General features: G+C 37.4%; 1 protein-coding gene across 3 annotated transcripts in view; it reads left to right on the top strand.

Annotated features, from left to right (window-relative positions):
• The window catches only part of PRR16 (proline rich 16), a 216,596-nt gene that overhangs the window by 81,486 nt on the left and 115,402 nt on the right, over positions 1 to 19,708 (top strand). The window contains exon 2 of one of the 3 annotated variants that reach the window (XM_015558441.1): positions 16,312 to 16,406. The exons of the other annotated variants lie outside the window; for them this stretch is intronic. Within the exon in view, the coding sequence (XP_015413927.1) occupies positions 16,398 to 16,406 (9 nt within the window). The 5' untranslated portion in view covers positions 16,312 to 16,397. The remainder of the gene's footprint in view (positions 1 to 16,311; positions 16,407 to 19,708) is intronic. 3 annotated transcript variants of the gene reach the window in all.

The raw sequence follows: 19,708 nt of genomic DNA, 5'->3' as shown, positions 1-19,708 counted from the left end.
AAATAGAAGACAGGAAATAAAATAGAAGCAAAGAAATAATACCAATGTTTTCTTCAAGATAATTTTTAGCTGTGTGTATTCCTTTTTTTCTGAAACACTGACATCTTCCTCATAGTTTTGGGAAACACCATTTCACGATCACTGCTTCCTGAAACTTTTTGTTGTTAATCGTCACTAGAGGATCCTTTTTCCATTGCCTTTTTTTTTAAGAGAGAGAGAAAGAGAGAGTGGAAGGGAGGGGAGAGAGAGAGAAACATCAAACATCCATGTGAGAGAGAGGTATCAATTGGTTGCCTCCTGCATGTGCCCAGACCAGAGCTGGGTATCAAACCTGCAACCCAGGTACCTGCCCTTGACTGGGAATCAAACCTGAGACCACTTGATGCTGAGGCCAATGCTCCAACCACTGAGAAACACGGGCCAGGGCTGCATCTAAAATAATAATCAATACTATATTCTTCAAAATTTGTTGGAGAAATATAGTTGAAAACACAGATAAGGAAATGTTGTGGAGGGCTTTAAAACAACAATCTGGAGACTTTAGTTCAACAGTTATGGAATTTTAGCACAGTAGTTTCTGAATGAATGTCCTAATTCTTTTATAATGCCAATATTTGCTATAGGAATATGAAGTTCAGACTGGTTAGTTCCATATACACTGTCAATAAAAAAAAAATTGCCCAAGGAGTGTGAGAGGTATCAGATGCCTTAAATCTAGTTGTAAATTGGTATTCCTAATGCTAGGCAACCTGCCAAATATATTTTGATTATCGATTGCTGCATAACATGATTCTAAAACTTGGTGGCTTAAAACAGCAATAATTACATAATTTCTCTTATGGTTTCTAGGGATCTCAACTGGAAGACATGAATGTTGGAGGTTGGAATTACCTATAGTCTCATTCACTCACAGATTTGGTTGGTGGTGGGGCAGCCACTAGAGCAGCGGTTCTCAACCTGTGGGTCGCGACACCTTTGGGTGTCAAACGACCCTTTCACAGGAGTTGCCTAAGACCATCCTGCATATTAGATACTTACATTACGATTCATAACAGTAGCAAAATTACAGTTTTGAAGTAGCAATGAAAATAATTTTATGGTTGGGGGTCACAACATGAGGAACTGTATTTAAAGGGCCAGAAGGTTGAGAACTCCTGCACTAGAGTTTGGTTGGTGTGCCCACATGGGGCCTCTTTATATAGCCTGGATTCCTCACAACACAGTGTCTGGATTCCAAGAGCAAGTGTGTCAATTTAGAGGGTGAGCCAATCTGAGGTCATTTTGCTTCTTATTACCCGACTTCAGGTGTCAGGCAGCACTCCTCCCTTTGCATGTTATTGACCAAGGCAGTTACCAGGGGCCACCGAGGTTTAAGAGGGAGGGGAACATAGATTTCAGTGGAGCATGGCCATCACATATTAATAGACATGTGCAAGAATGGATGCATTCTGTGTGTGTGTGTTACCATATTACCATGCTTTTAAAATACAATCTGCCCTTCCATCTGAGGGTTCTAAAAATTGCCAGGGCCTGGCAACCAGGTAGAAAGCAGTGAGTCACATTTGTCTCCTGGAGCTCCTGGGGGTATTTTATTAAACATGGCAAGTGTTATGCCATCCCACAAGGGGAGACTTCATTTTGTTTCTTTTAGCTGTGCACTTTGGTAAGTATTTCTACTGAGAAACTGGAAATTTTATTTCTGGAACATGACCGAATCATCTAAAAATAAAACAGTTGTGTCAAAGATGAAATAACTGTCCAGAATGGCATTACAATTGTTTGTAAATCTCATGAGACTTGGGCATGTTGAACTGCCAAAGCTAAAATTAGTTGCCTGGCACAAAGATAACTCTGGAGGTTGGTAGATGCTTTAGAATGATGTTATTTGTTGTTCAAATGAAAACTACCTCTTAAGTGCTGGGCACTCTGACTGTTGCCCAGTGTTAGGGAGCGTCCTCAGACTCACTGACAGCAGCAGCAGCTGTAATCGTTTAGGCATTTGACCCAAGACTGTACCCGATAGTGCAGGGATCTGTTGCAAGATTCAAAGATTGTCCTGATTTTCTTTCCTGGTTCAATTTCATTGTATTAAATATCTGTTGTGGGCCAAGCACTGTGTGCTGTGATGAAAGTTCTGAGATGAACATGGTCCCCTCTGCTCAGTAACGTATCTATCAAGAGTAAAAGACATGCAAAGAGGCCATTTCATGGGCAGGTGGGAAGTGCCCTGATAAAAGGTAAATAAAGGGGAGACTTCTAGGCTGAGGGGAAAGCAATGGGAAACAGTAGAAACACAATGCCACAGGGGGCTAACCGTAATTATAGAACAAAGTGGGATGTGATAGGAGTTGAGTTTTTGGAGGGAAGTAGCATCCAGGACCTAGAGAGTTTATCATTGACCGACATTACCTAAACTGGATAGGTATAAGGCCTTCCCTTCCTTGAGTTCTGATTTAGACTCTGGGTAAGCGATTTTTATAGGAGTGTGTCTAAATTATAAAATTTAAGAACCAGAAATAATCTTAGAGGTCATGAAGTAGCTATATAATTCTAGTTAATTGTAGGACAATAAATTGGCCCATGAAAGTGAAAGGATATCACAGTTGATTAATAGAGGGAAAAGTTAATTGCTAAAATTTTTCTTACTCTTTTTTTTAAAAATATATTTTATTGATTTTTTTTACTGAGAGGAAAGAAGAGGGGTAGACAGTTAGAAACATCGATGAGAGAGAAACATCGATCAGCTCCCTCCTGCACACTCCCCACTGGGGATGTGCCCGCAACCAAGGTACATGTCCTTGACCGGAATCGGACCTGGGACCCTTCAGTCCGCAGGCCAACGCTCTACTCACTGAGCCAAACCGGTTAGGGCAATTTTTCTTACTCTTATTCTTAATATTTTTTAAAATATATTTTATTGATTTTTTTTACAGAGAGGAAGGGAGAGGGATAGAGAGTTAGAAACATCAATGAGGGAGAAACATCAACCAGCTGCCTCCTGCACACTCCCCAATGGGGATGTGCCTGCAACCAAGATACATGCCCTTGACTGGAATCGAACCGGGGACCCTTGAGTCCGCAGGCTGACTCTCTATCCACTGAGCCGAACCAGTCAGGGCTTATTCTTAAATTTTAAAAAGTATTTTATGACTGTTACTTGGAATTAGTTATACTACATGTATATTGCTCTTCTGTTCTACATTCAGTATCTAATTGGATGCTCAAGCAATTTATTTTAGATAGGCACAGAGTAGATTATCTGTATTTTAAAATGAAGTAAAGTGTATTTTGGATGAATTGTGAATATTCCAGGATCAAAATTTATCAATTTGCACAACCAGAAATAAATAATTTTGACTTTTGTCTTTAAATCACATGTTTAAAATGAAGATATTGTCTTCCAAAATAGTACACGTCTGTGTTTGTTAAGGGCCTTCTGTTTAGGAGGTCCTCTGGAAGCCCCTTGCATGTTTATCTTACCTAACCTTCCCTGTGATCCCCTGATGTGGGTGGTGTGGTGTGCAGAAAGTAGGACAAAGAAACACAAGGCCGTTTCCACTGTGATCAGGTCAGAATGGGGCTCAAACATATCCTGTTGGAGTCCAAGCCCCTGGCCTTTCTTCCTCATTAGATTGGCCCCACTGTTGTCCTGTTTCTCAGAAGTATTCTCGAACATAAAATAGCAGTGCCAGTCCCCATAGGAAATGACAAGTTCAATTGTTCAAACAGTTTAAAAATCGATGGACTTGAAATGTTGAATAAGAACAAGACAGATATGTCGATTTCACTTCTGTGCTTGATGGCTATATATTTTCATATTGAAGTGAGCCTGATGTTTTCCTACTTAAATTTTAAGTCAGTGGACATGCAGCACACATCACTACACTGTTGTATCAGAAAATTTTGCTGACTTAAGAGAACAAAGGGGATTTAAACAATTTTTTGTTTACAAAGAAAGCTTACTTTTTGTTTGACTTCTCTAGTATTTTCATTCCATTGAGAATTTCAGCTGTATTGCTCAACACTTCAAGTTAGTGTTTCAAGCTGAGCATATAGGTTTCAGGTACTTATTACCTATTACTTTTAGTTCTGAGATCTTTCCGTTCCCTGTCATCTTAGAGTTCACACTTACATAGAGAAAATATAAAAATATTTTATATTGATGTGTGCAAAATTATCTTAATATTGAAGAACAGCATGCACAGCAGGTATATAAATTCATAGACTGGAAAATATTTCCATCTCCAAAAAAACCTCTTGGTTCAATACACAATTCATAAATAAGTCTATTTAGGGAAAGGAAAGCATTGGGTTTGCTTTGTCTCAAGTGTGATATGAAGCAATTTTCTAAAGTAGTATTTGTAAGTTATATGCCTACTTTTAGCTTTTTAAAAATATATATCTTTTTTATTGATTTCAGAGAGGAAGGGAGAGAGAGATAGAAAAATCAATGATGAAAGAGAATCATTGATCAGCTGCCTTCTGCACGCCCCCTACTGGGGATCGAGCCTGCAACCTGGGCATATGCCCTTGACCAAAATCAAACCCAGGACCCTTCAGTCCCCAGGCAGACGCTCTATCCACTGAGCAAAACTAGCTAGGGCTAGCTTTTTATTGTGAATTCAGGTAATTCATCATTAAATTATAGTGCAAATTCTGACAATGAACTCTCAACCTGGGATTCAGATACTCATTGTTTGTTCTCCCTTATTTGTTCTTTTTAAAAATAATAGACCAGCTCTGGCTGTGTGGCTTGGTTGGAACATAGTCCCATATATCAAAAGGTTGTGGGTTCGATTTCCAGCCAGGGAACATACCTATGTTGTGGTTCCATCCCCAGTCGGGGCATGTATGGGAGAGTCCCCAGGCAGACTCTCTCTCACGCGCGCGCGTGTTTGTGTGTGTGTGTGAGTGTGTGTGTGTGTGTGTGTGTGTGTGTTTCTCCCTCTCTAAAAATCAATAAACATATCCTTAGGTAAGGAGAAAGAATAATAATAATAATAATAATAATAATAATACAATCAAGTCCTTCATCTCTCAATATTTAACATAAGATCCTTAGTTATTCATACTAAATACCAGTTCTAATAATGTTATTTTCTAGGCAGAAACATCTCAGTAAACTTCCTGGATTATAAACTAATTTCTACCATTTCTTAGCAATGTAACTTTAAATTACTTAGCCTCTCTGGGCTTTCATTTTATCTTCTGTAAAATAAGGATAATAATAAAATCTGCTTTATAGGGTCATTATAAAGATTCACTGAGTAAGTTTTTTGTTTTAATAAAGGATAAAAATGAAGCTCATTAGCCTTATTTTTAAGGTTTTTTACTATTTAATTTAAAGACACTTTCCAAAATCTATCTTCTGCTTTAAAAAAAATGTATACTCTAATTAAATTCTGAACATGCCTAATTTATTGGCTCCCACTTTCACACCCTGCAGTTGCCACTCCACTTAACTAGAATACTTCTACCTATGTTCTCCTTATCAGAATCTGTTAATATTTGATGTCACCTACCCCAATCCAAGGATAGTATCCATACATTTTCAAAGTATAGGAATGTCCAACACAATACAAACTTTATTGCCACTTCCCACAGGCTTAATCTGAGGCTAGAGCTTAAGGCAGTGATCCTTAGACTAACTAGCTAAAAAGCCACAAGTCAAAGGGGATCGGGTTCTGAATTTTCCTCCCAAGAAGGTAACTTAGAACTGAAAATAGTTTTCCCTTATATGTATGATAGTAATTGCCTTCCTTATCCACACAAGACATTTCTATGGTCATAGATGGCTTATTTGATTTCTTACATAGTATCTTTCACTAGTATTTTTAAATACTTTATTCTTTTATTGACATATAAAAAGCTGTTCCATATTAAATGTTTACAACTTGATGAGTTTGAAGATCTGTATATATTTGTGCATAATCTATATCATTAGCATATCCATCACCACCAAAAGTCTCCTCCTGCCCTCTTTATTATTATTTTATTATTAAGAATGCTTAATATATCTACCCTTTAACTAATTATTAAAATACTAGAGGCCCAGTGCATGAAAATTTGAGCACTGGGGGGAGGGGGTCCCTCAGCCCAACCTGCTTCTTCTCACAGTCCAGGAGTCCTCAGGGGATATCCTACTGACAGCTTAGGCCCGCTCCCCAGGGGTTGTGGGGAGCGGGCTTAAGCTGCAGTCTGGCTTCCCTCTGCAGGAGGCAACCAGGCCTGCCAATCAGGGGATGGCACTGCCCCCACTACCCTGCCGCTGCCACCGCCTGGCCTCCCTCTGTGGGAGGCGACTGGATGGTTTGATCAGGGGATGGTGCCAGCCTCCCTCACTGCCCCTCCATTGCTGCTGGTTGCCAACCCCCCTGCCCCATCGCTGTTCCCTCTCTCTGCCCACTGGCATGCACCTTGGCTGGCCTGGCACGCCTGCTCGCCAGCCCTGCCCCGCTGCCAATCGGTCGTTCTGCCGTTTGGTCAATTTGCATATTATGCTTTTATTATATAAGATGCCCGCCCGTACTCCTGTGATCATTTCAGCTAGGGTTTTTATTCCATATCTAAGACATGTTTTTTAGAAAACACTTGGCTGTAAGAATGTTTCCATCTCAACAGAAAATAAAAAAAAGGGTAAGTGACAATATCGAATACTCTATTACCTTAATAGGACCTTATTTCTCAACCCCTCCCCAACTTTATTCTTTAAGTTCCAGCAGAGATTTTTGATTCCTCCCTTTTTGCTCTTCTCCTATCTCTGAATGCCCATTTGTGCCTATTCTTGCTGCAATATCCAGTTCTCTGGTGTTCTCAAGTTATTTGTACACTAGCCTTGTCTTACTAAGATATAGTGAGAAACTTGAGAAGGGTTTGCCTCAACTTCCAGTTTTGGTCTTCCTGGGTTTCAAAGTATTTTGTCAGTAGGAGTGTTTTTCATAAATATTTTATTTTATACTTATTCTAATTGTTGCTTACTTTGTGCTCTTTCTACAATGATTTGATCTTAATGCTTCAGAGAAGCATTCAGATGTGTTGTAAAATTGTATACCTGAAACCAGTAGAGGTAAACCTATACTGTACCCTCTTGCAGTCCGGGAGCCCTCGGGGAATGTCCAACTGATGGCTTAGGCCTTAGCGCTGCCACGGAAGCAGGAGTGGCTCCTTACATTGCCGCTGTGCTCGCCAGCCATGAGCCCAGCTTCTGGCTGAGCTGTACTCCTCATGTGGGAGCGCACTGACCACCAGGGGACAGCTCCTGCACCGTTTGGTCTATTTGTATATTACCCTTTTATTATATAGGATTTTCTTATATTTCATATATCCTCTTATCTTATTGTAACTTTTATTATATTTACTTTTTTCATTTATAATATAAAAATTATTTATGAACCACTAGCCTGATGCTTTTAGTAAAAAAATGTGGTAACCATACCACCCCTTTAACCTATTTATTATTGCCTTTCAGTATTTAGCTAAACAAATATTGAAAGCTGTGTTAAATAATTTTCAAAATGTAGGAAATAATTTAAGGATCTAATTGGAAAGGAAGATCCTTTTATTCTAATAGGTTTGTGAGTGAGAAATGTTAAGCATTAGTAAATTCTCTTTTATAACTGCCTCATTATACTTGTAAATGGTGGTGCTTCGTTCAAATTGTTTCAAGAAAGTATTTGAATCAGTAAAATGCCACCATAATTTATAACAACTTCGTTCATGTAGCCAGTTGTGAAATGTATATCTTAGTTTATCATTTTTTAAAGATAGAGTATCTCTTTTCACCTTAAAATGAAAAGTGAAAAGTCCTTACTATTTATTTATTTTTCACATACCATGCCCCACATGCATCGGTATAATGTGAATGGAGATCATTTTTATCTTGTTAGCACTGAAAGGAAGGAAATAAAAAAACAAATTGTTCTCATTGTTTTTACTCTGGAGATGACTATTTCAACTTTGGGATTTTTTTCATTCTACAAAGGAGTTTTAGTTTGGGACTTTCAGCCATTTGCCAGCACAGATGAGCTGGGGATGAGAGCTGTGCTGGGATTCTGATGCTGTGGTAGGTACCCTGGCTCTGTCTGCCTCACATTCTGGTACCAAGTTCATGGTCAGTCTTTCTTTCAAGTCACTTCACATAAATAGCAATTTCCTATAGGTGCTTCCCCATTTCCCAACACATATCAAGGGAGATTATCACTGTCATTTTTAAATCATGCCAGAAAGCATTTTTTTGTTGTGGTGGCTTTATTTTCTTCCATTTGTTGTGTTTTTCTAGAGTTTATTACTTATATATGTTTCATTTTAGTTCTGAGAAATTCACTTTAGAGAAACAAGAAAACTCTTTAAAATTTTAAATATGCACCCCTATTTTCCTTACAACTATTTATAATAACCAAGATATGGAAACAACCTTAATGTCCATTGATAAAGAAATTATATATAAAGAAACTAAAGGGCCTTATGCTAAGTGACTGAAGTCAGACAGAGAAAGGCAAATACCATATGATCTCTCTTATATGTAGAATCTAGAACAAACAAAACCAAAACAGCAGCTTTTAGATACAGAAAGTAGATAGGTGGTTGCCAGAGGCAAAGAGTGAGGATGGGAAAGAAACAGGTTAAGGGAGTCAAAAGGAAAAAGGGAATAAATAAAATAGGGTTTCCCAATTTTGTTTAGTTATAAAAAACATGCTTATTAATCTATCTCTCTAAGTTTCTCCCCAGGAGATTGTGGCTTAGTTGAACTTTGATAGAGTCTAAAAGTTGTGTATTAAACAATAAAATTCATATGATTAGGTAAATTTTGGAAATACTAGCACAAAATAAATATATTTGACATAATCTGAGCTATTTTCATTCTTTCCTAATCCACCTCCCCCTGTAAATAAAGATATAAATCAGTAGTAGCAAACCTGATATTTGGAGATCTACTTTTAAAATGTTATTGATCACTACTTTGTTGAATTTTCCCTTCAAGTGGGTAACCGATCTTCTCTGCTACAACAATGTCACCATCATGCAGGCAATGGTTATCTTTGGGATGCATGTTTATAGTCTGCAGTATCTGAAACTCATAAGAAAAGGGGTGCAGATTTTGATTAGAGTCCTTCCCTTATGTTTCCTGGAAATATGTCCAGTTGTTTCATTTTGAACCTCAATTGATAATAACTGAAGACCAGAAGTTTCTGTTAGAGTAAGATTTAACCTTCTCTGTATACTTTTCATTGCTACAATACCCTCAGCCCCTCCAAATGAGCTTATCCTATATAATAAAAGGCTAATATGCAAATAGACCGGATGGCAGAACAACTAAACGACCAGTCACTATGACGTGCACTGACCACCATGGGCCGTGTGCAGAACATGGCCGGCATTGCCCGCAGTGGGATGGTGGAGCAGGTGAGCGGGGGGTGCCAGACCAAGGCGGGGCGCCAGTTGCTGTCATTGGGGCAAGACTCTGGTGGTTACTGAAAATTCTTTGCTCCCATGCATTGCGGTCCCACCCAGCGATCACACCCATTGCTGGCACCGGAGCCACTGTTCACACCCACTACCAGTGCTGGCCCTGCTCGCACCTGCAGCCGGTGTTAGAGCCACCACTTGCACCCGTTGCCAGTGTCCAACACCTGTCCTGATCACTCGGTGCCATTAGCAGATTTAAGCGGTGGCTGCCAGCCTTGATCACCCCTGAGGGCATCTCCACCTCCCCTTGTTCTTGAGGGCCGATCAGAGCAGCAGCTGCCACTCGTACCTACTGCTGGTGCTGGCCCCCATTGCTCCGTGCCGTCAGCAGGTGCGAGCAGGGCCGGTGGTGTCAGTGCATGGGAGTGGCGGGAGCAGGGCTGCTGGCAGACAAGGGACCAGGGGCCGCGGCGAGAGGGGCCGGGTAGGGGCGTGGAGGATGGGCCGAGACCCACCCCTGTGCCTACCACAGCCTCACCACCCACAGCTCCTTTCAAGGTGCATGAATTCGTGCACTGGGTCCCTAGTGCTTTAAATAAAAATGTTGTTCTTAATATGCAAGACAGGCTTTTTTTTATTAGTTCCCTGGCCCACCTTTGTAACTATATTCCTGCCTCTGAGCCCTCCTACTTAAGAATGTTGAAGCCAGTACTAATATTCAGAATTTAGGCTAATTACATTAGTAGTCAAAACAGAAAGTAGAAGTGAAAAATAGTTATTTCAAAGCTATTCAGCTAATACAACAATACAACAAAAACAAAAAACAAAAATGTAGACATGTATTCAAGATGAAGTTATTTACTGCTTAATGGCCCAAATTTTGCAGGCACTTTAGTATTCAGAACAATGGCTAGAATACTAATTAATGATTTAATATACTGGATAAAATTATTTTCATCTATTAATTATAGGATTATTTCTACAAGGACAAATTTTACTAACCTATTTTTAATTATAAAATTGCATTTCTTTATAAAGTATACTATGATCATTATTAAGCCTTTCTAAACCTATAGATGGTATTTTATCTCTTAATTCCTGCCATGATTCTTAGTTCTATGGTATATTTGACCCATAGAAAATAAAATGGGGTTAAATTTTTCTGGTGGATTTTGGAATGGGAACAGATCTTCATTCCCATTATACTTCTTTTGTAATTATAAAGGTATGTAAAACATAGAATCTCTCCTGCAGATCTCAGTATTCTGTGACGAAAATTAATCCTTGAAACATCTTATAGTCAAAAGAGACTTGACTAGTAATCCTAGGAATGTCATATATTCTAAAAATTATTTGCTTTCCTTCCATGAAAAAATATATTCTTTGAGTTACACCAATTGGTTTCTTTTTTCAAATTTGGGGATCTCTGACAGATTATTCTGTAAACAGATACAATGATGAGCCATTTATTCAAGCTTTAAACAATGAAAAGTTTCAACTTTAAAATACAGTAATACAGCTATGAAAGTGGGTTCAAAGCCATGTATATCTTATAAAATTATTCCATTTTTCCTCCTAGGTAAAATCTGAGTTACTCCAACATTAAAAAAAAATGTTTTATTTAGAATGAGGTATGTGTGAGTAATGTGTGTGTATATGCCATATTATTCTTGCAATTAAAATCGGAATAGTGAAAAAAATGTCATGCTTGTTATCTAGAAATCTCCACTCTATTGTCTTTCCCATTTTCCTTGACTGTTCCTAGAGAATAGTTTAAACTTCAAAAAGCTACCAGCTTGGATTCTGTTACCACTGTTACTTTCATCCCAGAATTATATTTTTGCATTGCACTTAGATTTCTAAATTCCCAGGCCCCATGAAGAGCTGGTCTTTTTGGTGCTGAGGCCTGCCTCTGCTTTGCACAAGTTCTATAAATGAGGACATTTATCTCCAGGCAGTCCTGCTACCTGAAGATGTGTGTGGCACGTATCACAGGCTCATTTTAGCCTTTTGAACAGCTATGCTGCAAAGGCAGGTACAAAAGCAGTTTCTAACCATGTAATGTACAGATTTGGGGTGGGGTCGGGGAGAGAGGGAGGTTTTCACCATAGTTGTCCATCTGTTTATCAGTTCTATTTGAATAACTTCCCTTGAACTGCAAAAGTAACTGGTTCAAAGTTCAACAGCCTCAAAATATTCTATTAAGCTGTGCTCTCCCTTCATTTAAACCATGAATGTCTGATGTGGCAACATGAGTTTTCAGTTTTGAGATAAAGCTGTAAACTATTGTTTATACTTCAGAGCTTCAATACATATTTTTATTGGATTTCATTCTTTTTTATAAATATGTTATTTTGTGTCCTAAAATGCTAAGAACTGCAGTTCTTTTTATTGCATTACTCAGGGAATTATGTATCTAATATTCTACAAAATCTTGGAGCGCTTTTCAGTTTGAGTATTAGTGCAGATATTTGTTGAAATTGAGCTCTCAGGCGACATGATCATGTTTTGATCCTGAAAACTCACGTTTTTATTGTACTAAAGAGATAGATTAGTTACGAGGTCACTCTAACTCTACTATTTTCTGAAATTTTTATTGGACAAACATGTGAGCATTGGGTGTACTTTGTGAAGATTATGGGCAAAGCATCCAGTTAGCAGTTCAGCAAAGATTAAAAAGCATATACCGTAAGGTTATTATTTACACATGAATTTATATATGAAGCTTGGATATATGCATCTTGCCCCAGGCTAAATAGAGTGAAGCAAACCTAGTAATTATGCATGCATTTTGAAACAAGGATCACATTTTGTTGTTTAAATGCTGGTGTTTTTAATACCCATGGAATGCATACTTTTGGTATTTTCTAAATGAGAAATATTACATTTTATGATCAGGTTTTATAATTGTTTGGTAGTACATACGTAGAAATTAGTTCAAAATTAGAAGTGTAAATTTTTTTCTCTCCTATTTTTCTTCTTCCTCTTAAATCTTGGAATATAAATTTTAAATTTAAATTGTCTTATGAAAGGTCATACTTTGTATTTTTTCCCAATAATTCTGTAAGCATATTACCAAAATTCATGATTTAAATCTCCCAAACATGTTTCCAAATAATTTACTGGTTTGGCTAAGTGGATAGAGCATTGATTGGCCTGTGGACCAAAAGGTCCCGGGTTTGGTTCTGGCCAAGGGCATTGCTGTACCTTGGTGGCAGGCTCCTCCCCACCCAGGCCCTGGTCTGGGTGTGTGAAGGAGGCAACCAATCTATGTGTTTCTCTCACATCGATGTTTCTCTCTGTCTTTCCCTCTCTCTTTCACATTTCCTAAAAAAATATCCTCAGATGAGGATTAACCAAAATAAAAACCCACACAAAACAAAACAAAAAAAACAGGAAAGCTATTTAGATCATCTATTTTACCTTTCATTTGGGACAGAATAACTAAAGTATAATCCAAAATTTGAGTGTCTGATGTCATTCATGTGATTGCTTTATAGGTCCAGTCTATTATATAATTAAATCTAGTTTTTAAAATGTATTTATGTGGTAGGCTTTTCTGGGATTCTTTGTGTACTCAGCATAATGATATGCTGATACTTGATAAATACTTTCCTTTACAACAGTAAGACATCATTTAGGTTACGGTCACTAAAAATTACACTAACCCTACAATTTATTTCTTTATTTCCTGACACATGATTCATTTAAGAAATCTGGACTGAGTCCAATAGCCAGTTCTCTGCTGCTTAGCCTGAGAGCTGTGATTTAATTAAGTGGTTTTTTTTTTTTAGCCAATAAAGAAATCTCCTTTGATTTTCAGATAGTGGTGTTATAAAGATGAATAAGAGGTTATCACTTCCCTAAAGAAATGTTAAGTGCAGGCAGTTGGATACTGATTAGAATTTGAATGGAGTTTTCCTTAGCAAAGCCCTTTCACACACATGGATTCAATTGATGAATATTTGTAACTTGTGGGGTTGTGGGTGTATGTTTGATTCCTAAATAAATCCAATGGCTTAATATAGAGACATGTTTTCCTCTAGAACTAGATTGTGACCCTGTGCATGTGACATGTTTTACAAATGTCTGTCATTGATCACCAGGGAGACATGATACTGTAGCAAGCTCATGGTAAAACCCAGTATTCCTGAAAAACCTATTCAAAATCTGTGCTAATACCATGGGCTTTTTTTTGCGTCTCATTGTTGTCAGGACAAGGAAATTATCAGGGTGGGATTATCAAAACAGATTGTGGGCATTGATTAATTCTGCAAAGGCCAAAATGCAAATGAGCACTTGTCAAGAGTTCAGGTTTAGTACTCTCTCCTCTACCAGATTCAGGTCATCTTCTGTCTTTTCCCCATAGCTGCTTCCAAGTGTAAAGTTTAGACATCTTCCTTCTGAAATGGGCAGTAATACTCTGGATGCTTGAAACACAGATGAATGATTTACTTCAAACATTTCCCAGATAATTTTCAAACCCTTTCCCACGTGGGGTTTAGCCTCGTCTGAGACTGTGTGTGAAGCACATGAGGGGAATGAAGGAAGGAGTTGTTCAGCTTGTCCTTGGCAGAAAAGTCCTGTTGCTGAATAAGATCACAAGTTTTGGCTGGAGTGTCTTGGTAATAGCTTTTTCCACTGTGCAAAGCCAGGCGATCTCTGCCAAACAGCGGAACAGAATCTATACTGTCAAAATGGAAAGAAAAAAAAAAGTGGCGGCAATTACGAAGCTGGGGGATTCTGGCAGCACACTTAGAATCTGGCATTTTCACTTTGCTGTGAGGAGAAAAGTATGGCCACCAACTAGAGCAGCGTGGTGGGCTGCTGTGCTGCCTGGAAACTATATGACACTGAGATTAAGGACAATGTATAGGTGCTGGGTTCAGAATTCTGTATTGTAGGTCTAGTGAGAATCTCTATCAGTAAAGGTTTTGACATGCATTGTTACTGCATTGCTCTTCAATTTAATAACAGGAATGATAGCAGACACTTAAGTGCTTTAAAGAGTGTTAAATCTTTCCCATGTATTAGCTCATTTAATTCTCACTTTAGCCCTATGAAGTTAGTATGATTTTTTTAACCTCCCTTTCAGAGATGGCGAAAGGGAGGCAATAGGGAAGTAAATATCTTGTGTCACATAGCCAGCACTTCTGCTCCTTTCTCGGTGTCTTGGCATGAAGAATAATATAGTAATGTTAACAGAAAAGTCTATGTTCCTTTTCTTAAATCCTTACAACTCTTTTCTAATGACTTTTTGGGCAAGTATTTTTGGGGGGAGGAAAGAACAGAGGTATGTATTTTTCACCAGAAGTATTAATATAGATAGCATAATTTTTACCATTCCTTTGCTTTTCCATTCTAACAGTATAACTTTATGAATCTCAGATTTTTGCCAGTATCGCTAAGAGTATTTAATGTAGATCTAATATGAAATGTGGTTGGATAATTTGATGGCTCACCTTATTTTTGACTGTTCACTTTGTTAAGTGTTTGAACCATAAAATTGTTCAAACAATTAAATAGTGCCTGCATAATGCTATTCATTGGAACATTTTTAAAATCCTGGTTTTGCATTCAGACTTTACAATTCATTATTAATGAAAATACTTCCTATAATGCACATGTCTGTAATAAAAGCGTGGGCAGGGATTCTTGGTGTTTTATTCCCCAAAACTAGAAGAGCTCCTGGCACGTAATTGGTGCTTAGTGAGTATTTGATGAATGAGCATTCATTATGACTGGATGCATAATGAAATTAAACACCTTGAGCTTATTTATATGTACAATTTTGCTTTTCCTCTACTAAATAATCAAGGTTATTGTTGATGAAGAAAATTAGTAACAGCATGGGGAGCAACGGGAGCAGAGGAAATTGTGCCCTTCCTCAGCCCCTGCCCGGGAAAGAGGAAGGCGTCTTTCTCATTCATCGCGGTATTCTTAGTACTGACAAAGCAGAGTGATATAACCATGAGCGAATGGTTGTGCAAACTAAATGACTTAAGCTCCTGTCTTTTTATTAATACCTAGTTTAAACAAATCTCAGTCACTGCAGAGTTTGGGGAATATGTCACTAAAGGCTTAAGGCAAGAGTGAGGGATTACACATTTGGGAAGCAACCATCTATCATTTCTGAACTGGATGCAGCAACCTCAAGGACCTTGGGCTCTGTACTTCAACCTCCCAAGTCAGAGGCTCTGTACTCACTGCCCTGTGGCTCTTAGAGTTCTGACAGTATCACTACCAAGAGATCACTTAGGCCCTGCTATAAGCAATTCTGCCTCTCAGATAGGATAGTCTTTGGTTCACAAGACCTAGGGTATGTTTCTCTGAGGTTGTCTCAGCCCATTAGCACCTCATACAATAAGCTTAGTTTCCTGAGGCCAGGCATCCCTTTAAATATTTGAAGATAGCTCTCTCATTTCAAGAGGCTATTCTGCACTACCACTTTACTGAGGGTATCTTCCCTTCCGGACTATTGTCCCTAACGCTGGTATGCTCATTTGTCTGTTAATGATCACTGGGCAGCAATACTGCAACAGTATTGATTAATGAGTAAGTGCTAATGTCAGGAAAATTTCCAGTGATTTGCTTTAGCAATCTTTTCTCAGAAAGAACAGTTAGTTTCTCAGTGAAATTCTTGAAGACTTGGTTTATTGACTGATCTGTACCACAGTTCTTTTCACTAACAGTACATAGTCCTTCACATGCATGTCCCCACGTACATGGTTCGTATATTAACTCCTCTTCTATTCGTGTGTACATCTCCATCAGCAAAGCCTATTCCTTCATACTGACTGATGTCCCAACCCCATTCATAAGCTCCTGTATCCGTTTAGTTCAGTGTGTTTTGGAAAATCTAAAGTAAATACAGTATTTTTAAAAGTTCTCTAATTCTTTTAACAGAAGCTCCATAACCTACTCCCACCTCCCCACATGATGAAACAGGGAAACAGTGCCACAGGCAGACAGTGACAACAGGACACCCGGAAATGCCCAAGGTCAGCCCCATCTTAATGTGATGTTTGCAGGAATGTGGACAACACATACCAGCATTTCTAAGAAACATGAAGTTCAGTATATGATTTGTTATTCAAACACATACACAATTTTCCATTAACAGTTAGATATCTTTGAGTTTTAAAGTTATTAAATTATGACCACGAATAACATGATTAACAATCACACTATGTAAATTGTGATCACCATATAACTTGTCATATTTTCAGTCTTTTTCATAGAGGAAAATATGTATAATAACATTATGAAATTCAGCAATATTTTCTTTGTTTCTAAGACTCAAAAAATATTTTAAGGAACATATATGGTGTTTTTTCAAATGGCAGGATTTGACTTCCAAGGTGCCAGTATCAATTAATTCATGAATATACACACCTTCTATGAATAAAACTAGTTTACATTTTGATAATTTCTCTTTTTTATATTGACTCTATAGGAAACTAATAAATTTGGCCATTAAAAAACCAATAAAAATACATAAAAGATATGTTTGTTTAGAGTTAAATATTGAGTTAATGATCAATTTTTCCTAAATACTGCTTTGTGGTACATAGAAGTCATTCATAATTCAGGATATTCTTGGCTACAACCTTTGTGACCATAAGAAGGATCATCACCTTTAACAGCTGGGAATTCCTAGTGAAGTGAAAACATGTACAGTCAAGGTCAACAGTGTTCTTTTGTTGCAAGTTTCTATTTCTCACCATGAAAGGCTGCCAGTATGGGTTCACTGGTTCCAGTATTTTTCCATTTATGAAAGAACGTGGCTTTGTTTCTCATTAAGCCCAAATGCTTCTGGAGCTGTAATTTAATTTCAACACGTCTCTAGATATAGAACTCTAGGTATTATTTGTTTTAGACATGGATACTACATTTTCCACATCTAGATAAAATCTGAACAATACCATGATAAGTCAACTATTTCATCTGAAGAGTGAATTGATTATATCTAAAAAATTATGTCTGGATACTGTCAAATATTGTGGATATAGTGATATGTTTAGAAGTGCTATTTTTCTTTATTCAGAGTTATCCTTATGTCCTGCATTTGGGAATATTCCGTTTGAAATGAATTCCTCTAAATGGTATTATTCTTTGTAGTTGAGAGACTGTTGATCAAACTTTCAATATTAGCATACAGTGAATTCAATAATATAATTAATAAACTATTCCCAGTGAAGGGATTGTAGCAATCATACTGGTTTTTAATGGTTTGTTAGGAGCTGTGAATTAAGTCTTCATTTTAATATGACTTAATTATAATACAAGAGGGGAATGTTATTTGGAATTCAGCTACATTTATCTTCTTTTTATTTATTTATTTATTGTCTAAAGTTTTACATATGTCTTCTTTTTCCCCGCTTGACCCTCCCTCCCGCCCAGCCGCTCCTGCCCCGAGCAAGCCCCCACTGCCCAGCCCAGTGCCAGCGTCCATCGGTTATGTTAATATGCACGCATACAAGTCCTGTGGTTGCTCTCTAACCCCACCTTCCCTGCCATTTGTCTCTAAATCTATTCTGTTCATCAAATTATGTTGGTCATTATATCCCACATATGAGTGAAATCATGTGACATTTATCTTTCTCCGACTGGCTCATTTCGCTTAGCATAATGCTCACCAGTTCCATCCATGCTTCTTAATAAAATTCTACTTTAACGGCAAGTAAAATAGAAGCTATAGAGCATTATGTAAATGGAAAAAATACACTGAGAGGAAAGTAAGGGTAAGTTGTTGACTAAATCAGCATCAAGAGGTTAAAAAAATCTCTATATTGATAGGCAAAACCCATGAAGAAATATATAGAATTATTTTCTAAATTTTCCTTTCTTTTGATATTGTGTGAATTGACCATGAAGCTGTGATGTATCCAATATAAATTATGTGGTGAAGATCATGTAAGACCAGAAATTAAGATTTCTCAGATTCAAATTCTAGCTCTAATATTAACTTGCTTGTTATTATTTTGCAAGTCATCTATTCGATCTGAGTTCCTAAGACCGTTAGCTGACTTAATTCCATAGAATTCAGGACCTAGTTTCCATGTATTCTGTTTGATATGACTTTTACAGAAAAGGCAGAGCACTGTAGCTCAGCATTTCTCCTGGAAAAAATCTTGATAGACTACAACCAGACAGTGTCTTTCCTCCAGTAAAGTATTCTGCACCCTTCAGATTTCTGGTCTACTCATCAGACAGTTTACTGAAACTCTCCAACTCATTTATAATTTTTCTAGAAAAAAAATGTAGGTCTAATATTTAACTGCTTCAACTGAGTTTGGTTGATTTAAAAAGGTGAATTCACTGTTTAAATAGTAATTAAGTTAACTAGTAAAAATAGTATTAGATTTTCAATGTCTTTTTACAGTTATTATAGGAGCTATAAATTTTGTTAAAATATATGAAGTTTTTGCCACATGGAGCAAAAGAGAAAATCCAACATTTAATATTGCTATTGAGTTTAACCATATCGCTAGTTCCTGAGGATAGAAAAATTCATAGGGCAATTAAATAGCAGTTTTCATTCAAAATGGTTTGTTATTATACTAGCATAGTAATGAAAATTACAGATCGAAATGAAAAGGAGATAGGAACATTTGGAGGACTTAAGAATCTCAGCAACAGGAACATTTCTCCTAAATGTCCAATTTAGAATATAATAAAGCAGTCTTTTGATATTTTTATCATTTTCGTCAAACTGAAAAAGAACAATTTGAACCAGTCTAGTAGATTACTTCATTCATTCACTCAACACCTGTTGACCATGCACTTTGTACTGTCAGTCTGCTAGAAATAAGGAATATAAAGATTAATATGTTCAACATCTAGCAGAAGATGAAGAAAATAAATAAGACCAGCTAGGTGGAGGTGAATCACACAGGATGCAAAATAATAAATTTAGTTTATTAAATCAGGATGAATAATGACATGAGAGAAGCTAAAATTAATGTGGCTCAGAAACTGAAATAAGTATTGATTAATAGTCATCAGAATTTCTGAAGAAGGAATATACAACAAGTTGGAAAGCCATGGCAAAGTCTGCTTTAGTTAGTGAAATAAAATGAAAAATATGAGAAATATAGATCAGAACTTTGCAAGATTGTATAATTCCATAATAAAACAGTGACTGAAATTTATCTCAAATGTATTTGTCATAAAGCATAACCTTGGATATGATAACAGGGAAAACTTATGGAGCATAGAGACAGCACGGCCGGAAGATGCAATAGTGAAACAGGAAGATCAGCTTCACGGTTATGTTGCAATTCTCCACAGATGTGTGCAG

Source organism: Myotis davidii, unplaced genomic scaffold (genome assembly GCF_000327345.1).
Source record: "Myotis davidii unplaced genomic scaffold, ASM32734v1 scaffold130, whole genome shotgun sequence".
NCBI classification, from domain to species: domain Eukaryota; kingdom Metazoa; phylum Chordata; class Mammalia; order Chiroptera; family Vespertilionidae; genus Myotis; species Myotis davidii.
Note: the sequence above shows the minus strand (reverse complement) of the source record. Positions and strands in the feature narration are given on the sequence as shown.